The 16,954-nt window shown below is 42.0% G+C and overlaps 1 protein-coding gene across 10 annotated transcripts in view; it reads right to left on the reverse strand.

Moving 5' to 3' along the window:
- The window catches only part of LOC100119391 (potassium channel subfamily T member 2), a 240,894-nt gene that overhangs the window by 45,495 nt on the left and 178,445 nt on the right, over positions 1 to 16,954 (reverse strand). For all 10 annotated transcript variants that reach the window (XM_016989186.2, XM_016989185.2, XM_016989184.3 and 7 more), the window contains 3 exons: positions 16,623 to 16,702; positions 12,255 to 12,354; positions 11,216 to 11,414 (listed from right to left, as the gene is read on the reverse strand). In XM_016989186.2, the coding sequence (XP_016844675.1) occupies positions 11,216 to 11,414; positions 12,255 to 12,354; positions 16,623 to 16,702 (379 nt within the window). The remainder of the gene's footprint in view (positions 1 to 11,215; positions 11,415 to 12,254; positions 12,355 to 16,622; positions 16,703 to 16,954) is intronic.

The following is a 16,954-nucleotide window of genomic DNA, read 5'->3' on the forward strand; positions in this document are numbered from 1 at the left end:
TCCAAAGCTTGTTAAATAGTATATTTCGATGTGTGTGAAGTGCGCAAAAATTAATTCTACACGAGTGGGAGGTTTGTCGCCCGAGCGAAGCGAGAATCAACTTTTCGCACGTGTATCGAACGTTATTTTTTGATACAGGGGCGGAAAATGTGTTTGAACGCACGCGGAGCGTGCGTAAAAGTGCATTTTACGCATACTGTATCGAAAATGAAGTTTTTTACATAATTACGTCGATATTTAACTAGTTCATTTGGTTTAGTGTAGTCCCTTGATTACCTGCAAACATTTCATAAAACCTACTATAGTAGTCTTTTAGCATCCAAATGTGAATTTCAAAATCTAAAATTGCTACCACGATTTCGCTGAAATACGTAAAATCAATATCGTGCTAGGAAATCACGATTCTCCTTTCCATCTCTGTTACTCTTGCCCTTTATTAACACATTCGCTAAAGTACGACTGCAAGCAGGAGTCTGGCGCTCGGGAACTTCGCGCGCAAAATGCTTGCATGAGAATTCCAAGCTCGAGTGCCGCTCACGAGCCGACCAAAACTAATTTCCAAGGTGGGCTCTCTTTCCATAATATGCAGATATTGTTGGCATACAGCGACAGATGCTGCTGCACTATGTGCGCGTGCAGCCTTTTAATTACTGTCGTTTAATTTCGTCTTTGTGTGTCGAGTATGTATTTCGTAGTGTTTGCATGCTTGCGATTACTATGAAAGTCTACAAAATAGGAGCGACTTTTTCAGGAGCTCGCGTAAAGGGAATGCGCGAAGAGAAAGAAATTAAACGTAGCGCGCTTATCACTAACGGTTGCACGGGGAAGAAGGAGACGAGAGAACAAGAGAGGAACCATTGGTTGATGTGGACATCTTTTATTCGTTCTTTCTTTATAAAATTACAATCGAAACGTATAAGTTTGTGAGAATCTAAAAATTTTCAAAAATGATGTATCTAACAAAACATGCATACAGAATGAAAGTTTATTTTAAAACTTTATTCAATAGCAGCGACGAAAAAACATTCAACTAGCGGTTAAACCGCGCGTCGACGAATAATCGCTGCATAAGTGCATGAGCATGAAACTGCGCGCGCAGATGCTAAATCGTAAAATAGCATTATTAAAATTTTCGTAAAAGCACTTGGGCTCTCTATTGTTATTCAAATGGGGGGATATTAAAATTCACTGCTGTCGAACGTTGCCTCTTGTATGCCTTAAACCGTGAAAGCAAAACACGAACTTCTCGTCGAGAGGCGCGCTGAAAAGAAACACCTTTTTTAAGGGGGAGAGATTAAAGGAAACGCAGGAAAGTGAATTTGATCGTTTGATGTTTTTCCGAAAGTTAGAGCTACCAAAAGTTCAAAGTATAAGTAAGGCGTAAGATGAAAACGTGTTTACGCTCGAATAATTAATTTTATGTTGCAGTTGCAATTTTCATTGATGTAGAATTGAAGAATTAAAAAATGTATACTATACAAGTAAATAATATATCACAACCTCAAAAATTCATTACAGCTGACCCAGTTCGAAACTACTTATAAATGTGTTAATCATCTTTACTAGTTCAAGCGCGATTTAATTTCCATCAAGGAAATATTATCATATAAATTAATATTTTGCTCAACAATCCACGAAAATAGATTTCCATAATTGATTCAGTATGGAAATAGTCATAGTTTCATTTATACATATTCAACATACTTGAGCCTACTGCAATATTACCATTAGAATATGATTTTTAACGCTGCTTCATTTTTTTCCAGACAAATGATGGTTGTCACTAGGTTTGAGTATCGCCAAACATATGTTTCATTCAAAATAACACGTATAAGTATTAAAATGAATGGGGCATCATCTTTTCGCGTAATAAATGATTTCGACGTAAGAAGATTCGATTATAAGGAAGCGTAACGAGCAAAAGAATAACTACACGGTGTAAAGTGACGCACATGATGAGCAGAAACGTATGGATATACATGTATATTCACGAGTAAACGAAACGCCATCGCTACATGTGAAACTACGTTAACGCAGCCATAAACGATATTACTCCCGATATATAATACAGCTTCATCTCCAGAGCAGAGTCGTGACGAGCAATGTTCGCCCTATAGCAGTTTGACTAGCGCAGGCTGCTGCGCTATTACATTACGAAACGCGCACAAGCCGAGACGTGGGAAGCTGGCGCAGGCGGAAGGAAGTGCGCCGTTTAACGGAGCGTGTGAGATTTTGTTTTGCGCGATGATTCGACATGGCGGGGAGCACAAAGAGAGTGGAACCTCGGTTTTCTTATCGAATTAGGATTCACGGTGTCGAGAGGCGCGGCATCACTATTAAGGGGAGACGCAGACCTCGAATTTGTCTAATTCGAGGCTGATGAGTTCACAAAGCAAGTGGCGCGTGGGATGGAGAACGACAACGATTTCACGGCTGGATTGTGGAAGTTGCCGGGAGGATATGAAAGACATTTTTTCCAGAATCCAGTTGGAAACGAGATTTTGCAAAACTCGTAATAATGGCGTTCAATTAAAACAGAAATTGCGGATCTTTGTTTTGCAATTTGAATGTCTTCCGAAGCGACTTTCAAAAGCATTCGTATCTACCGCACCGATAAATTTGCAATACATAACGCGAACGAGCAAAATCGCTTGGATTCGATCATGAAACTCAATTTCAAACATAATTGTGAAGGAAAACGTCCTCGGCTATTCGAGCTCTCATTTATACAAATCCGGTCTGCCAATTGTCTCTTTCATATCACACTCCCCTCTTCAGGTGGACAGCACTGACAAAACAAAAACTTCCGCGCTGCTTTATATATTCTTTTTTTAATTAACCTGGTAGTCGGTGTCCATATAAATTCCCCCTTTATACGAACGCGTATATTAAGACTCTTAAGCGAGATTTTACGGCCGAAGGTTAAGGGCCGAAGTTACTTATGAAACTTTTGCGCGCGGCATAAAGGCGCGAGCGCGTTGAAATCCCATACTCTCAGAGAGCTACGGCGTGGCACGTCAAAGTTTGCTCAGATATAAGTACTCAAACGACGCGAGGCCTCTCGCGCTTGAGATGCCGTACAAAGTACGCGACTTTCGGATTTTTAGCTCAGTTTTCTGACCGCAATATACATAATCTTCCGCAAGGAGAACGCGTGGGGGAGAGGAGAGGGGTCGCGAACTCGAAAAGAAACGTAGAAAATCTCCTTTTTCAGTGCGGCAGCTTTGAAGTGGTCACTGCATTTTGGAATATATGTATATACGGGTAACCCTGTAGACTGATATACGGTAACGCGTTGAAGCGAAAGTCCTGTAACTCATTCGCCGACTCCCTTATTTCTGACTTGACTAATACCACGTTGAACGCTTCAAAAGATGTATATCCTGTAATCGTACATTATGAAAGAAGTGCAAGAAAAGGCTATCTGCAATATGTAAATGCAACTGTCATACCTATATGCAAACATTTTAAATAAAAAACTGATATCTTGAAAATCAAATTTCCAGTCGAGTGCCTCTATTCTTCCGAATAATTGATCTGGTATCTTTGAAAAACTCGACGAATTTAAATAGAATAGCAAAAAAAAGGTGAATGCGAAAAAAGGTCCCCTATACAGCAAGCTGCACAATCAACGGAGCAATCGTCGTGGCTGAAGGATTTCGCAAAAAGAATGTGAGCCTGTGCCCTCGTCGTAATCCCAGGCGCGCCGGCTAGATTCATTCGAATTTCGTCAGGCGTCCGCGCATCAGTCCGTCCATCCGTCCGTCCGAAGAAAATCTCCCGGAAGAGGAAAAGCGCACGCGGTCACGAGTGCCAGGCCAAGATAACGAATTTTTAGAGTATCCAGTCAGTCCAGCACTGAGATTTAGAGTTATTATTATTAATACGCGCGCGCCACGCTCGGAGGATTAAGCGCAAGGGCGCAGCTTTCATGTGCATTCTATTTTTGAAGATGAAATTTCTAAAGAAATGATCCAACAAAGAAGCGATTCAAATATTTTTTTTTAATTCCTATGCAAGAAATATACCGATTTATTCATCACGATATTTATATTCATTTTAAAGTTAATAGTATATTACGATACAAGTGGTATAAATAGTCCATTACGGCACGGCGTGTATTAGCGCCTGAGCGTAGCGCGGGAGCTAAACGCTGTGCCGTATCGGACTATTTATGCCACGAGTATCGTACGCTATATAGTACTGACTAGCATAAATCCACTGGCACGCCTATCCGTGGCCTAAACAGTCCATTTTTGCACCGTGCAGATAGCGCCCGAGCGTAGCGAGGGCGATCAGCACGATGCAATAATGGACTATTTATGCCACGGATAGGCGTTACATAGATGCGGATTTATGCCACCCAGTGCTATAAAGGTATATATTGAATGTGTGTATGCAAACATTGTTGTTGCAGTCTTTTGGTAAATATCTCAAACGAACTGTGAAAAAATTCAAACTCTCGTCGGTTTTGAAACCTTCTGAAATAATAGTGAAATAGAATTTAGCACCCAGTCAAATGGAAAGTATAAACAAAGATCGAGACTTAAGCACCAGCGCATCGGAATGAACGTGTACTAGGGATCCTCATAGATAGATATAGCAAAATCTAGAGTGCAGGAAAGTCATATTTAATACAGGACACTGTATACATACGTACGTCTGTGTCCTGTATACTACAGGACACAGATACACGTAGACGAACCCTGTTAAACTTTGATGTACACTCGACACGACTGCGATGACCGGAATTGAAGTTTGCCGTTCAAATTAACTCTCTCGCTGTTGCTAGGTGCTTATTTTTAGATGGATGAAAAATGAAATCGTTTGACTCGTTACCAAGTGGATTGAATTGATAAACACCCAGGCGAGTAAAACTGACATGATTCTTGCGTTCTAACATGTTGCTTATTCATTAGAGTGATTTTGATACCGAGAATACATTAACTTTGAAACACGCATGTGCTACATTATACGTGCTTGTTTAATATAAAAAGCAGCCTTGTCGCGATGACATTTTTATTTCTTCCAGACGTGGTAAATCTGGAATGAGACTTCAATAATTCTGGCTTCGGGCGATTTCACCTCAATTGGTTTAATGATTTCAATATAAGAAGCGAGTCTAATACTTCATTACCAAAGTTTAAAGTAAATTCTGAAAGTCCCTAATCGTGATCCTCCATGTCATTAAGCGGCATTACACGTTGCTGAAGAACCGCTTCGGCCGTATAAATAATTAAAGCGTATTATGCGCAACATTCTTAACGACAAGTGCTTTTATTCCCATACTCGTGTGCGGGAGAGCGGTTAAACGGCCTCATAAATAACCAGTGCTCACCGAGCTTAAGCAACTTACTGCCCTTTTTCCAGCGCAAGCGCGCACTTATTCACTTACGAATTTAAACGCGGTGCATAAAAAGCAACAAGAATTAATATTTCCTCGGCAGTTGCGGCGAAATGCAGGAGCTTTAACGTTGGCTGCAGCAACGTGCACCGACTCCAACTTTCGAAAATCTCTCCAGCTTCTATAGAAACCGAACAACGCCTCGATCCGATTGCCCCAAGAGGAGCGAAAACTTTCTCATAGTCGGTCCATTCAAAATGATTTTAGTAATGGAGCCCAGCATCGTACATAGATAGGCGACTACGCGGATGCCGCGATGTGCAATAATGATCGGGCAATTGGCATGAGGCATCGCTATTGCGCGTGCTGTTGCTCTTGGAAAAGGGGGACGCTAGAGCTATCGCGGCAGGACGAGCCGGGGGGTTAGTCAAGCGCGCGAACTACACGACCCGCGCGCGAGTTTGCGAGAGGGCATATCATTAGAGCCGAGAGAGCCTCGGAGATTAAAGCTTCCTGCTCCGGCGCCTCGATTTCTCTTGCCCCGGCGTCTGAAGGGACCCGGAGTGCTGAGAGCAGTCGAGGCGCTTGTTGTACGCGCTGATCGGCTGGCTCGGCCGCTGTCGCGTGTGTATATCTATATTGCAAAGTTGTCTACGTGTTGTGTGTGTGTGTGTATGTGTGTGCTTCGAAAATCCAGGATTCCGGCGGAGAGGGAGGAAGAGAGAGCCTCGAGTTGGCTTTGACGCTCTATGTACATATAAATGAAGCGTTTATAGCGGAATAGTCACTGTGCTTGTATTGTCTGTGATGAAAAACGGCATATATGAATTCCGCACTCCTTCTTCGATTCACATTACTGTACCAATCGATTGTTCTGCGTAACGAACCTTTCGTTACCCTAAAGCTTCACTTTGTATCGTAGCGCGGAAAACGGAGGCCGTTGCATTTACAGTCAAAGCGCACAATGCCCTTGCATTCGCGCGCTGGCACAGCTGGCGCGTCATCGTTTCGCTATTTCCAGAGCAACTACAGTCGCCTTTTCTTTCCACACACTCACACACGCGGAGATTGGAAACTAGTGAAATATCAAAGAGCCGTGTGCCGCCACCGTCATCTGCCAATTTCACGTTCCCGAGCAAACGTGACAGAGGGGCGAGGCCTCTTTGAGCTACTCTTATCGCTTGGCTCGATATGTTTTCCCGCGTGCTCAGGTTCTCTACCGCGTGTGTAGGGTTTCAGAATTAAGAAAAAGCTCGCCATGTGGTGACGATTGACCTTTCAAACGCATTGATTCTTTATTTTGTACAGCTATGATCTTGTATACACGCCATTTCTTGTGACGTCATTGGACCCTGGCGAAAGTGATGTGGCGTTTAATCTTTAATTTTAATTTTTTTTAAGCAACGTCGATCTAGAACAAAAAGACCTGCCTCGTCTGCCCTTTTCATTAACAAGATCTTTTCATCCATCCACACAGTTCGCTGTACACGCCTATAGACTCTCTGTTCTCGACTGCGCGACGCTTATCGAGTTGACTTCTCGAAAAAATTGATTTCTCCTGGAGCGGAATTCCGCCACAGACACGGCTAAAGAAACAAATAAAAACGTGCCGAGAAACAGAGAAACTCTTCGGCGTCGACATCGTCGTCGTCGTCTGTACTATTTTTCCGGCAAGAAAAAAGAGCAAATAAAGCCGGGGCAATAGAGAAAAGGGAAAAGGTATAGATGCATCGCTTCTGTGCGCAGTGACGGCTGCGAAGGTAATTCGATTCGGCGCGAGCGAGCGAACGTCAACGACGAAACAAATCGAAGTAGAAGTCGAGAGATGTGGAAGCGCCTCTGCGCAGAAAGACTAAATTTATTATTCGAAGGAGAGCTTGATTTTCGTAGACCGCGAGATGCAACTCGAGTGCGACGCCCGTTGATCTGGTTAGAAAATATAGCTGCTCGGCTCCGCTCGGCGTTTTTAAGAATAGCTATTTTCATGTAAACAGACATTCTTACGGTATTATCAGGGAAAATCTTTCCACTGATGTAAGTAGTATACAGAAAATCCATTATCGGAAATCGAAAAAGAAAGAACCTTCCAACCCTACGAGCACGCAATGCCTTACTTTTTTCGCCCACGTGGATTGAATCACAGCCGGGGCGCCTAACCGCAGGTGGCAAGGCGTCACGCCAACCGCTAATCGAATCTTCCAGTCCCTGTACACGAACCTACGAAAGGACTCACGAATCCGATGAAGTTTAGCCATTGCTATGCTTCGGGCGGAACTCCAGCTGCGTGATTTAGGGCCAATACACGCACATGCGCTGCGGGCGACGAATATAGCTTTCGAGCCGTTATATGATACTATCGTTAGCGGGACGCAGTCGATGGGGTGACACCGAAGATAATAGGAAAGTTTGACTAGATCGCCGTCGAGATTCGAGTGATGTATGGATGTGACGGCCCGTATCAAACGCTGTTGAGCAGTTGAAATTCTAAAGACTTCGATCGAGTAATTGAATACGTCCGTGATTTAGTACTGCATATATTATGACATGAATTTTTCCACAAGCTGGCTGCTGCAAGAGCTAGATGATAACGAAGGGAAATTAGAATAATGGAATGAATAAAATTGCAATTTAATTCTTATCTAACCGCTCAGTTCCCGGGAGAGAAATACATTTAGCAGGCCAATCATCGCTCCCTTTTCCCTTTGCACCTCCGCCATATTATATAGATATGAAAAGGGGCTCTATAAAATTAAAAATCGAGTTCTAGGCGGTCAGCTTTCATCAGTGTCGACGTAGACTTGAATCAAGGGGCGCGACAGCGCCGCGCTGGCAAGAAAAGGTACGAAGTACGATTTGTCGGCGGCGCAACCCTATATACTTTGAAATTGGGTTTTCTTAACTTTAAAAAAAATCTCGAGAGCATTTAAATCATTACTATTGCGCGTACGAAAATTTGCTAGGTATATTTCTTTTCGTTCAGAGTTTCCATCCTCTCCCGATTTTTTTCGTCTCCTCCGGTCACGTGACTTCCGGTGAGTATTATATTAGGCATTATACACCAGTGGTTAAAGTGGTTCATCTACTTTACCGACATTCGTCTGCTACTCGGCGACACACGCGATTATCCCTATATAAAAAAGTCATGACCGGATGAAGTGAAGCCAAGAATGCGTCAATATGATCGGCTCATGTAGTGCGCATGCGTCAAAAGTATCGTTAGAATTTTTTGATTTGTTTTTGATTTCTAAAATTGATTCTAATATTAAAAATGTAATATAATACTATAATACATATCAAATTATAATTTGTGTATTTATAATATTCTAGACTCTAGAGACATTCTACTCTCGAGACTATTCTATTCTCGAGACATAACCTTAAAATTTTAAAAGGAAGTTGGCGACAAAACTGCGGTAATTTTGAAATTTATATGAGCGCGAAATGAATCATATATTGTAAAGTTTGATATATTTCCGTGATAGAAAACAAATATTAAAAATATCAATCAAGTATGTATATTCCATTTAATAAGTTAATGAAATTATAGTCTATTACCAAGTTACTATGCCAAGTCTAGTATGCATATAATAATGCTACACGATTATATGCGCGATGCGCATGTGCAATGTCTAAAGCAATAGTAGCTTATTGTCTATCGAATAGATCAAGATTTCATGAAGTGCAATAGCAAGGAGGATATGCTTTGTAAAAGATGTGGAATTTCCCAAAAAAACTTTTTTCATAAGTGAAAACCTTGGCAAGAAAAAGAAAAAAAATTAAAATTAAAATTAGTTTTCCCAAAAAAAGATATCTTAATGCGTATAGCAAAAAACATTTACTTGACATTTTAATATTTAGAGATTTCACTACGTTTATTAGTCTTTTTCTTGCCAAGGTTTTCACTTTTGAAAAAAGTTTTTTTGGGAGTCAATTTATACTTTTTGAATGCGCCGATGTAGCTCGACTCTTGGGCGCCTCTGGCGCGAAGATACGCGATAAAAAAAAGAAATTAAAAGGACGAGAAGATAGAGCACGGCGCCGGCGAAAAGTCGTCGCTTTAATTATTCTCCGGAGGATGCAAAAGTTCGAGCGCGAGCGAACGGGTGCAATAAAAATTCTCCCGACTAACACCGAAGATTAGCAGAGAAGGAAGGTGCGAGGAAGATGCGTCTCGTACTTTCGTCTTCTCCTTCTCTGCTCTCGAGTAACTCTATGAAATGACGAAGAGCCGTTACATGAGGCACGCGCCAAGTGCCTTGGCGAAGCAAGTTCTTGCGCGCAATGAGAGGCTCGCGAATACAAATGATAGGAGTGTATGTATATATAGCTGAGAGCTGCCACCGCTGTAAAGCTTTATTTACGATACTCGAGGTGCGAGCGGAAATATTCGCATTGTGAGTATAAAGTATGGTTTTATCTACGAAGTCCTACCTCCTGCGTCTTTCAGGATAGTTTTGCAGAGAAAAAGACGGTCGCGCGAACTATTGAATTTTCTACTAGGTTGACGACTTTGCTCAAGTCTAAGAAAACGATCTGTTTCACGCTTAACGACTTGATTGAGGAAAAATGAAAGTAGTTAAATTGATTCCTCCTCAATTTATAATTGTTGAATTATAAAAATAAAAATAACCATGTTACTATGGGCGAATTATGTTTTTGAACAGATCCGTAGAAAGACTTTAAAAAAATTGCATAAGAGTTGTATTCATCAAGAGACCCTATTATAGCTGTCCGTTCTATATAAAGAAAGCCGTTGCGTCGTCTTGGAGATCAGCATCGACAGCAGCCTTCCTTTCTTTCGCGGCGCGTTTGCAACACAAACCCGGCCTTCTTAACCCTCCCGTAAAATCTCAGTGCTCGTCTTCCAGGAATTTCGCGTCTTCGCGTGAGCAGCGATAAACCGCTCGTCCCGCGCCTTTTAAAACATTCGTGCGGGCTTTCAGGTAGAGAAAACACGGCCCGTAAAAGCGCCGTTGTCGTCTTGGTTGCGTCGCGTTATCACAGCAACGACGACAGGATCGGCAACAGCGGCGAGGATAAGGACTACGACGCCGACGGAGGGCATTTACCTACGGTGTAATTCGCCCCATCGCGGCCAATAACAGCGCGAAGCGACACGGCTATTGCATGCGCGTCATTTCAGATCTGCAAAGTGGGCGATTTCGCGAGGGTTTCCAGCACCGCGGCGAATCGTTGCGAATGAAAATTTTCATCGACGATTACCGAGAAGGCGAGAAGGTGTTATTGCGCTGCCTGCGATGCGCCGTTTAGAGAAATATAGAGGCTAATGTTATTCTGCCAGCGAGAAATTTCATCCGCAAAGTTCGGTGACTGCTGTACGAAACTTTAAAAATATAATATTTTCGCATGAAATTTATCGAATAATTTTAACACTGTCGATTAAAAAAAATATTCAATTTTCTTTTCACTCGATTGATTTCGCATACCAATGCACGCAGCGCTCTATCGCGAAATTTATTATAAAGCGCATCTGTTGTCTGGTTAATGAAGTGTCACTTCAATACACCAATTTCGTACGCAGTTTATTATCGGTACGGAATTAATTGTTTGCTGAACCAAAATGTTTGGGGAAAACTTATTAAGATAATGCGGAGGATAACGTCCATGTCCTTATAATTGAAAGAATAATGATGTTTATTGTGTCGTACAAACTGCGATCGGGCAGCAATGCGTATTATACATACTGCAGATAGCGCGATTCCTGGCAATAAATTTCGTTAAACTTGCACGAGCCGTTTTGAAAAAGACATTGGAGAAAAAGATCCACATTGGTTTTCAAAAAATTTCTCATCAAAAGTTCAAGTGATAGGTTGATCTGCCCAGTTGAAAATTCGTCAAAAAAACACGTACCTTGTATCCGAGGTAGGCAAGCAGCAGCGCCTCGGTTAACGAGACCATGGCCAGAATCACCTGGATGATCCAGAGCTCGAGAGGCCGGCCCACCCATAGTATTGCGTCCCAGTTGATCGTCGGATGCTCCTGGAACTCCTCCTCGGTTAGGTTTTGAGACATCAGGAACTCGGTCTTGTTCCCGGGCGTGCAGCCGTAACTGTAACGAACAAGTGGAAAACGTTGTTCATTTTATCGCGCGCGTGGCTCAAGCGAGCTGAAGAAGACGCCGAGAAGAAAGCATTTGCTGCTGGCGCTACGCCATACGAAAAGATTGCGTTTTATTTTTTTTTTTTCGGTCTATTTGAACGAGAACAAGGGGGACAAGCAGTTTCTCGAATACGCCGTACGTCCGTTTTCATAAAATGGGGATTATTATTTTTCAGATCTTTTGTGTTAATAATTTGAAAATTGAAAAATCATTTCTAAAAATAATGCATGCTATGATGATTTACGAAAATACAAAAATACATCGGAGATGGCAAAAAGTTCGATCGAAAAATGCCCGCATCGAAACGAAGTGTTAAACTTATTGTGCATACACGTCTGAGCGTTCTCCGACTCTTACTACTGAAAAATCATTTCGAGCTGTGTCCCTCTCGTGTCCATCTAGTTTTTCGGACACCCGATCACATAACGCGAATTTATATGCGCGTCTCGCTGAAAGCGCGCCAACATCCATGCTTTCAGTGCGCTTCTATATCGCAAGGAACTAGAAGTCGTGTATGCTGGAAAAGTCTCGGGAAAAGCAGTCAGCTCAGCTCAGAAATCAATAATCGTTTCACCCGTCAGTTGAGAAAGTCTATACGCGTGAATTTGCCTATTACGCTTATACAAATGCAAGAATATATTATTACGCCCAGCTATACGTTTGTTGTGCAATGGCACAGAATTGATGAAGGTTAATTTATTTATCAGCGACAAAGTATAACCGTGAAATTACACTAGGCGATATAGAAGGCGTTGAAAAATAATCGTGGTTATACGCAAAAAATCTTACCAAGCTGCAAACGTGGGATCGCTGTCGTTGATCACACGAAACATGTACAGAAAACATGTTAGCAGTTTAAAAAAGAGGTTGGCCAGACGTATCCTAAGACCTGAAAAGTAGAAACACAAAGCGAATCTTCAATAAGCTATATTATTGATTGCATTAATCATCAATATAAGGGGTTAATGTCAAATGTCACTGAACACTGGAATTCTTTATCAGACTTCAGACTATTGCGTAACGTTATATAATATGATGTATCTCACGCTAGCGTAATTTATAAATTCAAGAACACGATTCAGCAGCGTTCAAGATTTCTATAAAACAATTGAAAAGATGCTTAAAACGAATCTAAGCACGCCAATGCGATCGTAAGCTCTGATCCCTCGACACCTACGCGGTGACACAGTCTCCCTTTACGCAGCCGCAGCGATAGTGGGCGAAAGTGCCGAGCGAGCAAATGTTTATGGGCCCGCGGTCAGACGCGACGCCACATGCCGTGGTTTCCTCGCCAGCCCAGCGAGTCACAAACAAAGGGCCTCGCCGCATTACGTACAGCGTGATACAGCCGGCTTTCCGGAATCGACGTGCCCCTCTCGCGCGAATTTCACTTTGTCCGCGCCAAGCCAAGGCCGCCAGCACACTGCGTTTACAGTAGTTCAAGCGAGCAGCGAGTTTAGGGCTTGTTGTAGCTGCATTGTCCGAGCCATTTGATCCGTGACCGCCTCGACGAATCGCGCCGAGGCTGCAAGGCTCTGCAAGAACGTATAAGTGGTTACTGCACGAGACTGTTGGCGCTGGCTTGCTGCGGGGTGCATTTCAGGCGCTTGTAGGAACGTAACGTGCCTCGTTAGTCGGTTGCCAGGATAGCCAGATCGCTACTGACGCGCGGCGTCTCGACCGATCAGTACGAGATTTATCGGACTTTCACCATATTATTATATTACCATTTTAATACGCCTATAAGTTCCAAGACCGAAGTTAAGCTCCGTTAATTATTTTACGACTCCAAAAATATTCTCCTCGAATCAGTATAATAACGATCTTACTTTAATCCGAGGTTAACAAGACAATCAACTGTTTGCACTTCGATTCACAATTCCGCACAACTGCACGCAGGAGCTCAGTGTAGTATCAGGCAGCAGGCCAACTTCCCTAATTATGATTTATCGTGCGCATTTTTGCTCGCGCCATTTCCCGTACGTAAAAAGGTCAGTTGGGTGGCTTTTGTTAAATCCGTTCCAGCTCGAAACACAAGGTGGAAAAAGACAATTTCACACACACACACACACACAAGGCGCACACACCCAGGTAATGCAATGGCGAGGATAAGAGAGAAAACAAGGTCAGCTGCGCGATCGCGAAACCATAGCGCTACATTTACTTGAATAACATGGTACACGTAAATACATATACGTATTATGAAAGAATGAAAACCACCGACAATCTCAAGAGTATGATTTTTACTCATGCATCGAACAAAAGCAATAACTTTCAACGACGGCACTGTTTCGTCTCCCGAGCAAAATCCCGACATCCGTGCGTCCGCAAAGATAAAATTTTTATCAACGAAAATCACTTTCCCGACGCCGCGCAGCGTCGCACCGTCGTAGCAGCCGCGATAACGTCGTCCAAGATCAGCGAACCTCCTCTCCCATCTGAGAAGCTGCGCGGCGGCTCTCCAGGCCGGCGGCGGTGGCAGCTTGTGATCGATCGCAATTTTAGTGTCTTATCGTCGGCCGTGTCGTCATCTTTTCCCCGCGGTTTTTCGCGCGCAGTAAAAGCTGGGCACAATGGGTTTAGGCGGCCGAAAAACTTGATAACCGTGCACCGCGCACAGCTTTTGTATCGGGCTCACCTCGGTAGATATAGGAGGAATTCTACGGGAAAATAAATTTTTTTTGGCTTCAAAAACGGCGAAAAGAAAATTGTTCGTGCACGTGGCCAAACCATTTATTTTCTAATTGTACATGTTTAGAACAATGCAAAATTACGTTTCAACATTCCAAAAGTGCCTCGTGACACTGTTTTATAGGCCCCTCGAATTCGTCGAAAACTAGCCATTGTTCGATGACATGCTGATGATGTATACTTAATATAATAAAAAATAATGAAGAAAGTTACAGATTTCTGGACTCCAAAAAATCCTGAAATTTTCATGATTTTCCCACATTTTTAATTGCGAGTAACGTTTGACCAAATCAAGCATTTTTAACGCATGTTTTTTTTTAATCGAAAATCCTTTCCCGTACATTCATGTTTGCGTCTTCAGAGATAAAGTAGGTACATGCGAACAATGGCTAGTTCTCGACGAATTTGAGGTGCCGAGAAAACAGTTAAAACGTGGTTTCGCATTATTTTGAACTTGTAAAAAGTGTGTTTCTCCCGTAGTGTTTTCCCCATATAAGTCATTGTACAAAAAGTTAGACACTTTCTGGTCGAAAAATCGAGCTCTTGTAATTTTGAGGGCACACACACCAGACCAAGTTTCTTACATGCGTATGGACATACAAGACAGCTGCGCCCGAGATCTTGGATTTGAAAAGAAATCGTTGAATACGACCGTACCTATCAAAAGTGGCAATCAATTGAAAATGAGGTAAAAATCGTCGAAAATGCGATAATCCGACAAAAAAGTAAAAATACTGGCTTTTCAGGCATTTTTTCTCATTTTTGACGATTTTCACTCTATTTTAAATTGCTCGCCATTTTTAATAGGGACATTCGTTGTCGACCATTTTTTTTCAAATTCAAGATCTCGGGTAATAAATTACCCAGGACGCAATAAAGGCTATTTTTTAGTAATTGGCCCGTAACTTTTTGTTTACATAAAATTTAGAGGTGCTGCATATTTTTTTAAAATATTGTATGTCAAAAACGTGGCCTGGTGCATGTGTCCTCAAAATAACAATAGCTCGATTTTTTTACCAATAATTGTCCGACTTTTCGTAGAATGACTCATATATATATATATATATATATATATATATATATATATATATATATATATATATATATTATATAGGTACACGTGTGCACGAGCCAACGGTATACTGTGGTTTCGCTATATACAGCAAGACCGTCTCTCTCCGGGGCATTTATCGGCTACGTGGAGTGTTGTTTTATGAGGAAGATTATGCCCCAGTACCAGCTTTGATAATATATACGTAAAGAAGCGGCTGCGGTAAGCCTAGAAGGAGAGCTTGCATGCGTGTGTGCTTGTGTGGATAGACGACGTCATTGGAGATTATACCGGGGATTTCGGCAACCGATTGCTCGTTAGGCTGCGCGGTTTTTCTCCAGAGAAGAGTGCGGTGTGTATGTGTGTGTGTGTGTGTGTGTGTGTGTGTGTAGCTGCGGTTTATGCTGCAGCTGCAGGCACCTGGATGGAAGACTCTTGGAGCGAGTTATGCGACTATAAGGGAGAATCGGGAAATTTAGTGGTTTCCGATAAAAGATGTTCATTTTTTTTTTCGTGGAAAGTTTGAGAAGACGCTGATTCTATCGACCTAGTTATAATTATTACGAAGAGAAAAAAATACAAAATGTCCGTCGAGTTATTTTAATCATTTTGGTGTTCATTTTAAACGAAATACATATGGCGAAGTGATTTCTGTTGAGTTTATTTTACAAAAATCGAAATTACTTTCAAGCTAATAGCAACGTTTAACGTACTTGCAATCTCTAATGAAATTTCTCCGACGGAAGGCCAGGTGCAAACAGTTTTTCGACAAAATAAATATATCGTGTTTGTATTTTGATAATTTGAACAGTACCCGGAGTAGCTGCAACTACTTCGAGTTCAACGGTATAAAGTATGGCCTGCGTGCGCGTAAGTTCTATTGACAAACACCAACTTCTCGCAGTTTACTCAGCAGGCGTATCTTGTTAACGCGCTAAACCGTTAAATTTGGCAAAAAGTCCGTTTGTATCTGAGTCTAAACATAAAAATATTATACGTAAAACTACTCGTATAATCGCGGTTTGGCCCGTCAAATTCGAACGCAAATAAAAGATTATCCTTATATAATTTATCAATAAACGAGTTTCAAGCGTTTAAAACGTTTAACTTTTTCCTCAATTGCGCAGCGGCCTCTTAACAAGCCCAAACCCTCATTGCACTCGACTTTCAAAGGGCCAGTCCCTATTTCTACCGAGAAAATGGCCACTGATTTGCAAGTTTTAATTATTTTGCAAAGTTAGCGTTTGCGCTCGCTCGAAATGAGATTTGTCATGAATTTACAAAACTTGCTTCTTCCAGCAGCTCTTCTCCCGGCAAGGAATTTTTCGCGTTACTTATATACCCGTGGCCCGAGCTTGTGCGCGCACGAATCGGACGCTACGAGTCTACAAGATGCTTGAAGGTAATTAACTTACTCGAGCGTTGGTTCTTGATGAAGTAGAGCTGAAGTCGTTCCTTGAATGTGTTCTCGTTCACGTAGTACTCGACGCGAACTCTGCAACACAAAAGAAAGCTCCGTATGAGTTTTTGTTTCCACTATTGTGCGTTTTGATTGTGCGTACATCCAGGGCACGTCATTGTTACACATACGTCGAGAATTTTATTAAATTTAAAAATACTGCAGCTGTTATCATTACATAGTCGTTTACTCTTTTCGCGGGATTTTGGAAACAAAATATCAAACGTATGTTTTGCACAATTTTTCAATTCGAAAGATTATCATTTCATAGCTGCAGAAGTTAGTTAA

Source organism: Nasonia vitripennis, chromosome 2 (genome assembly GCF_009193385.2).
Source record: "Nasonia vitripennis strain AsymCx chromosome 2, Nvit_psr_1.1, whole genome shotgun sequence".
NCBI lineage: Eukaryota > Metazoa > Arthropoda > Insecta > Hymenoptera > Pteromalidae > Nasonia > Nasonia vitripennis.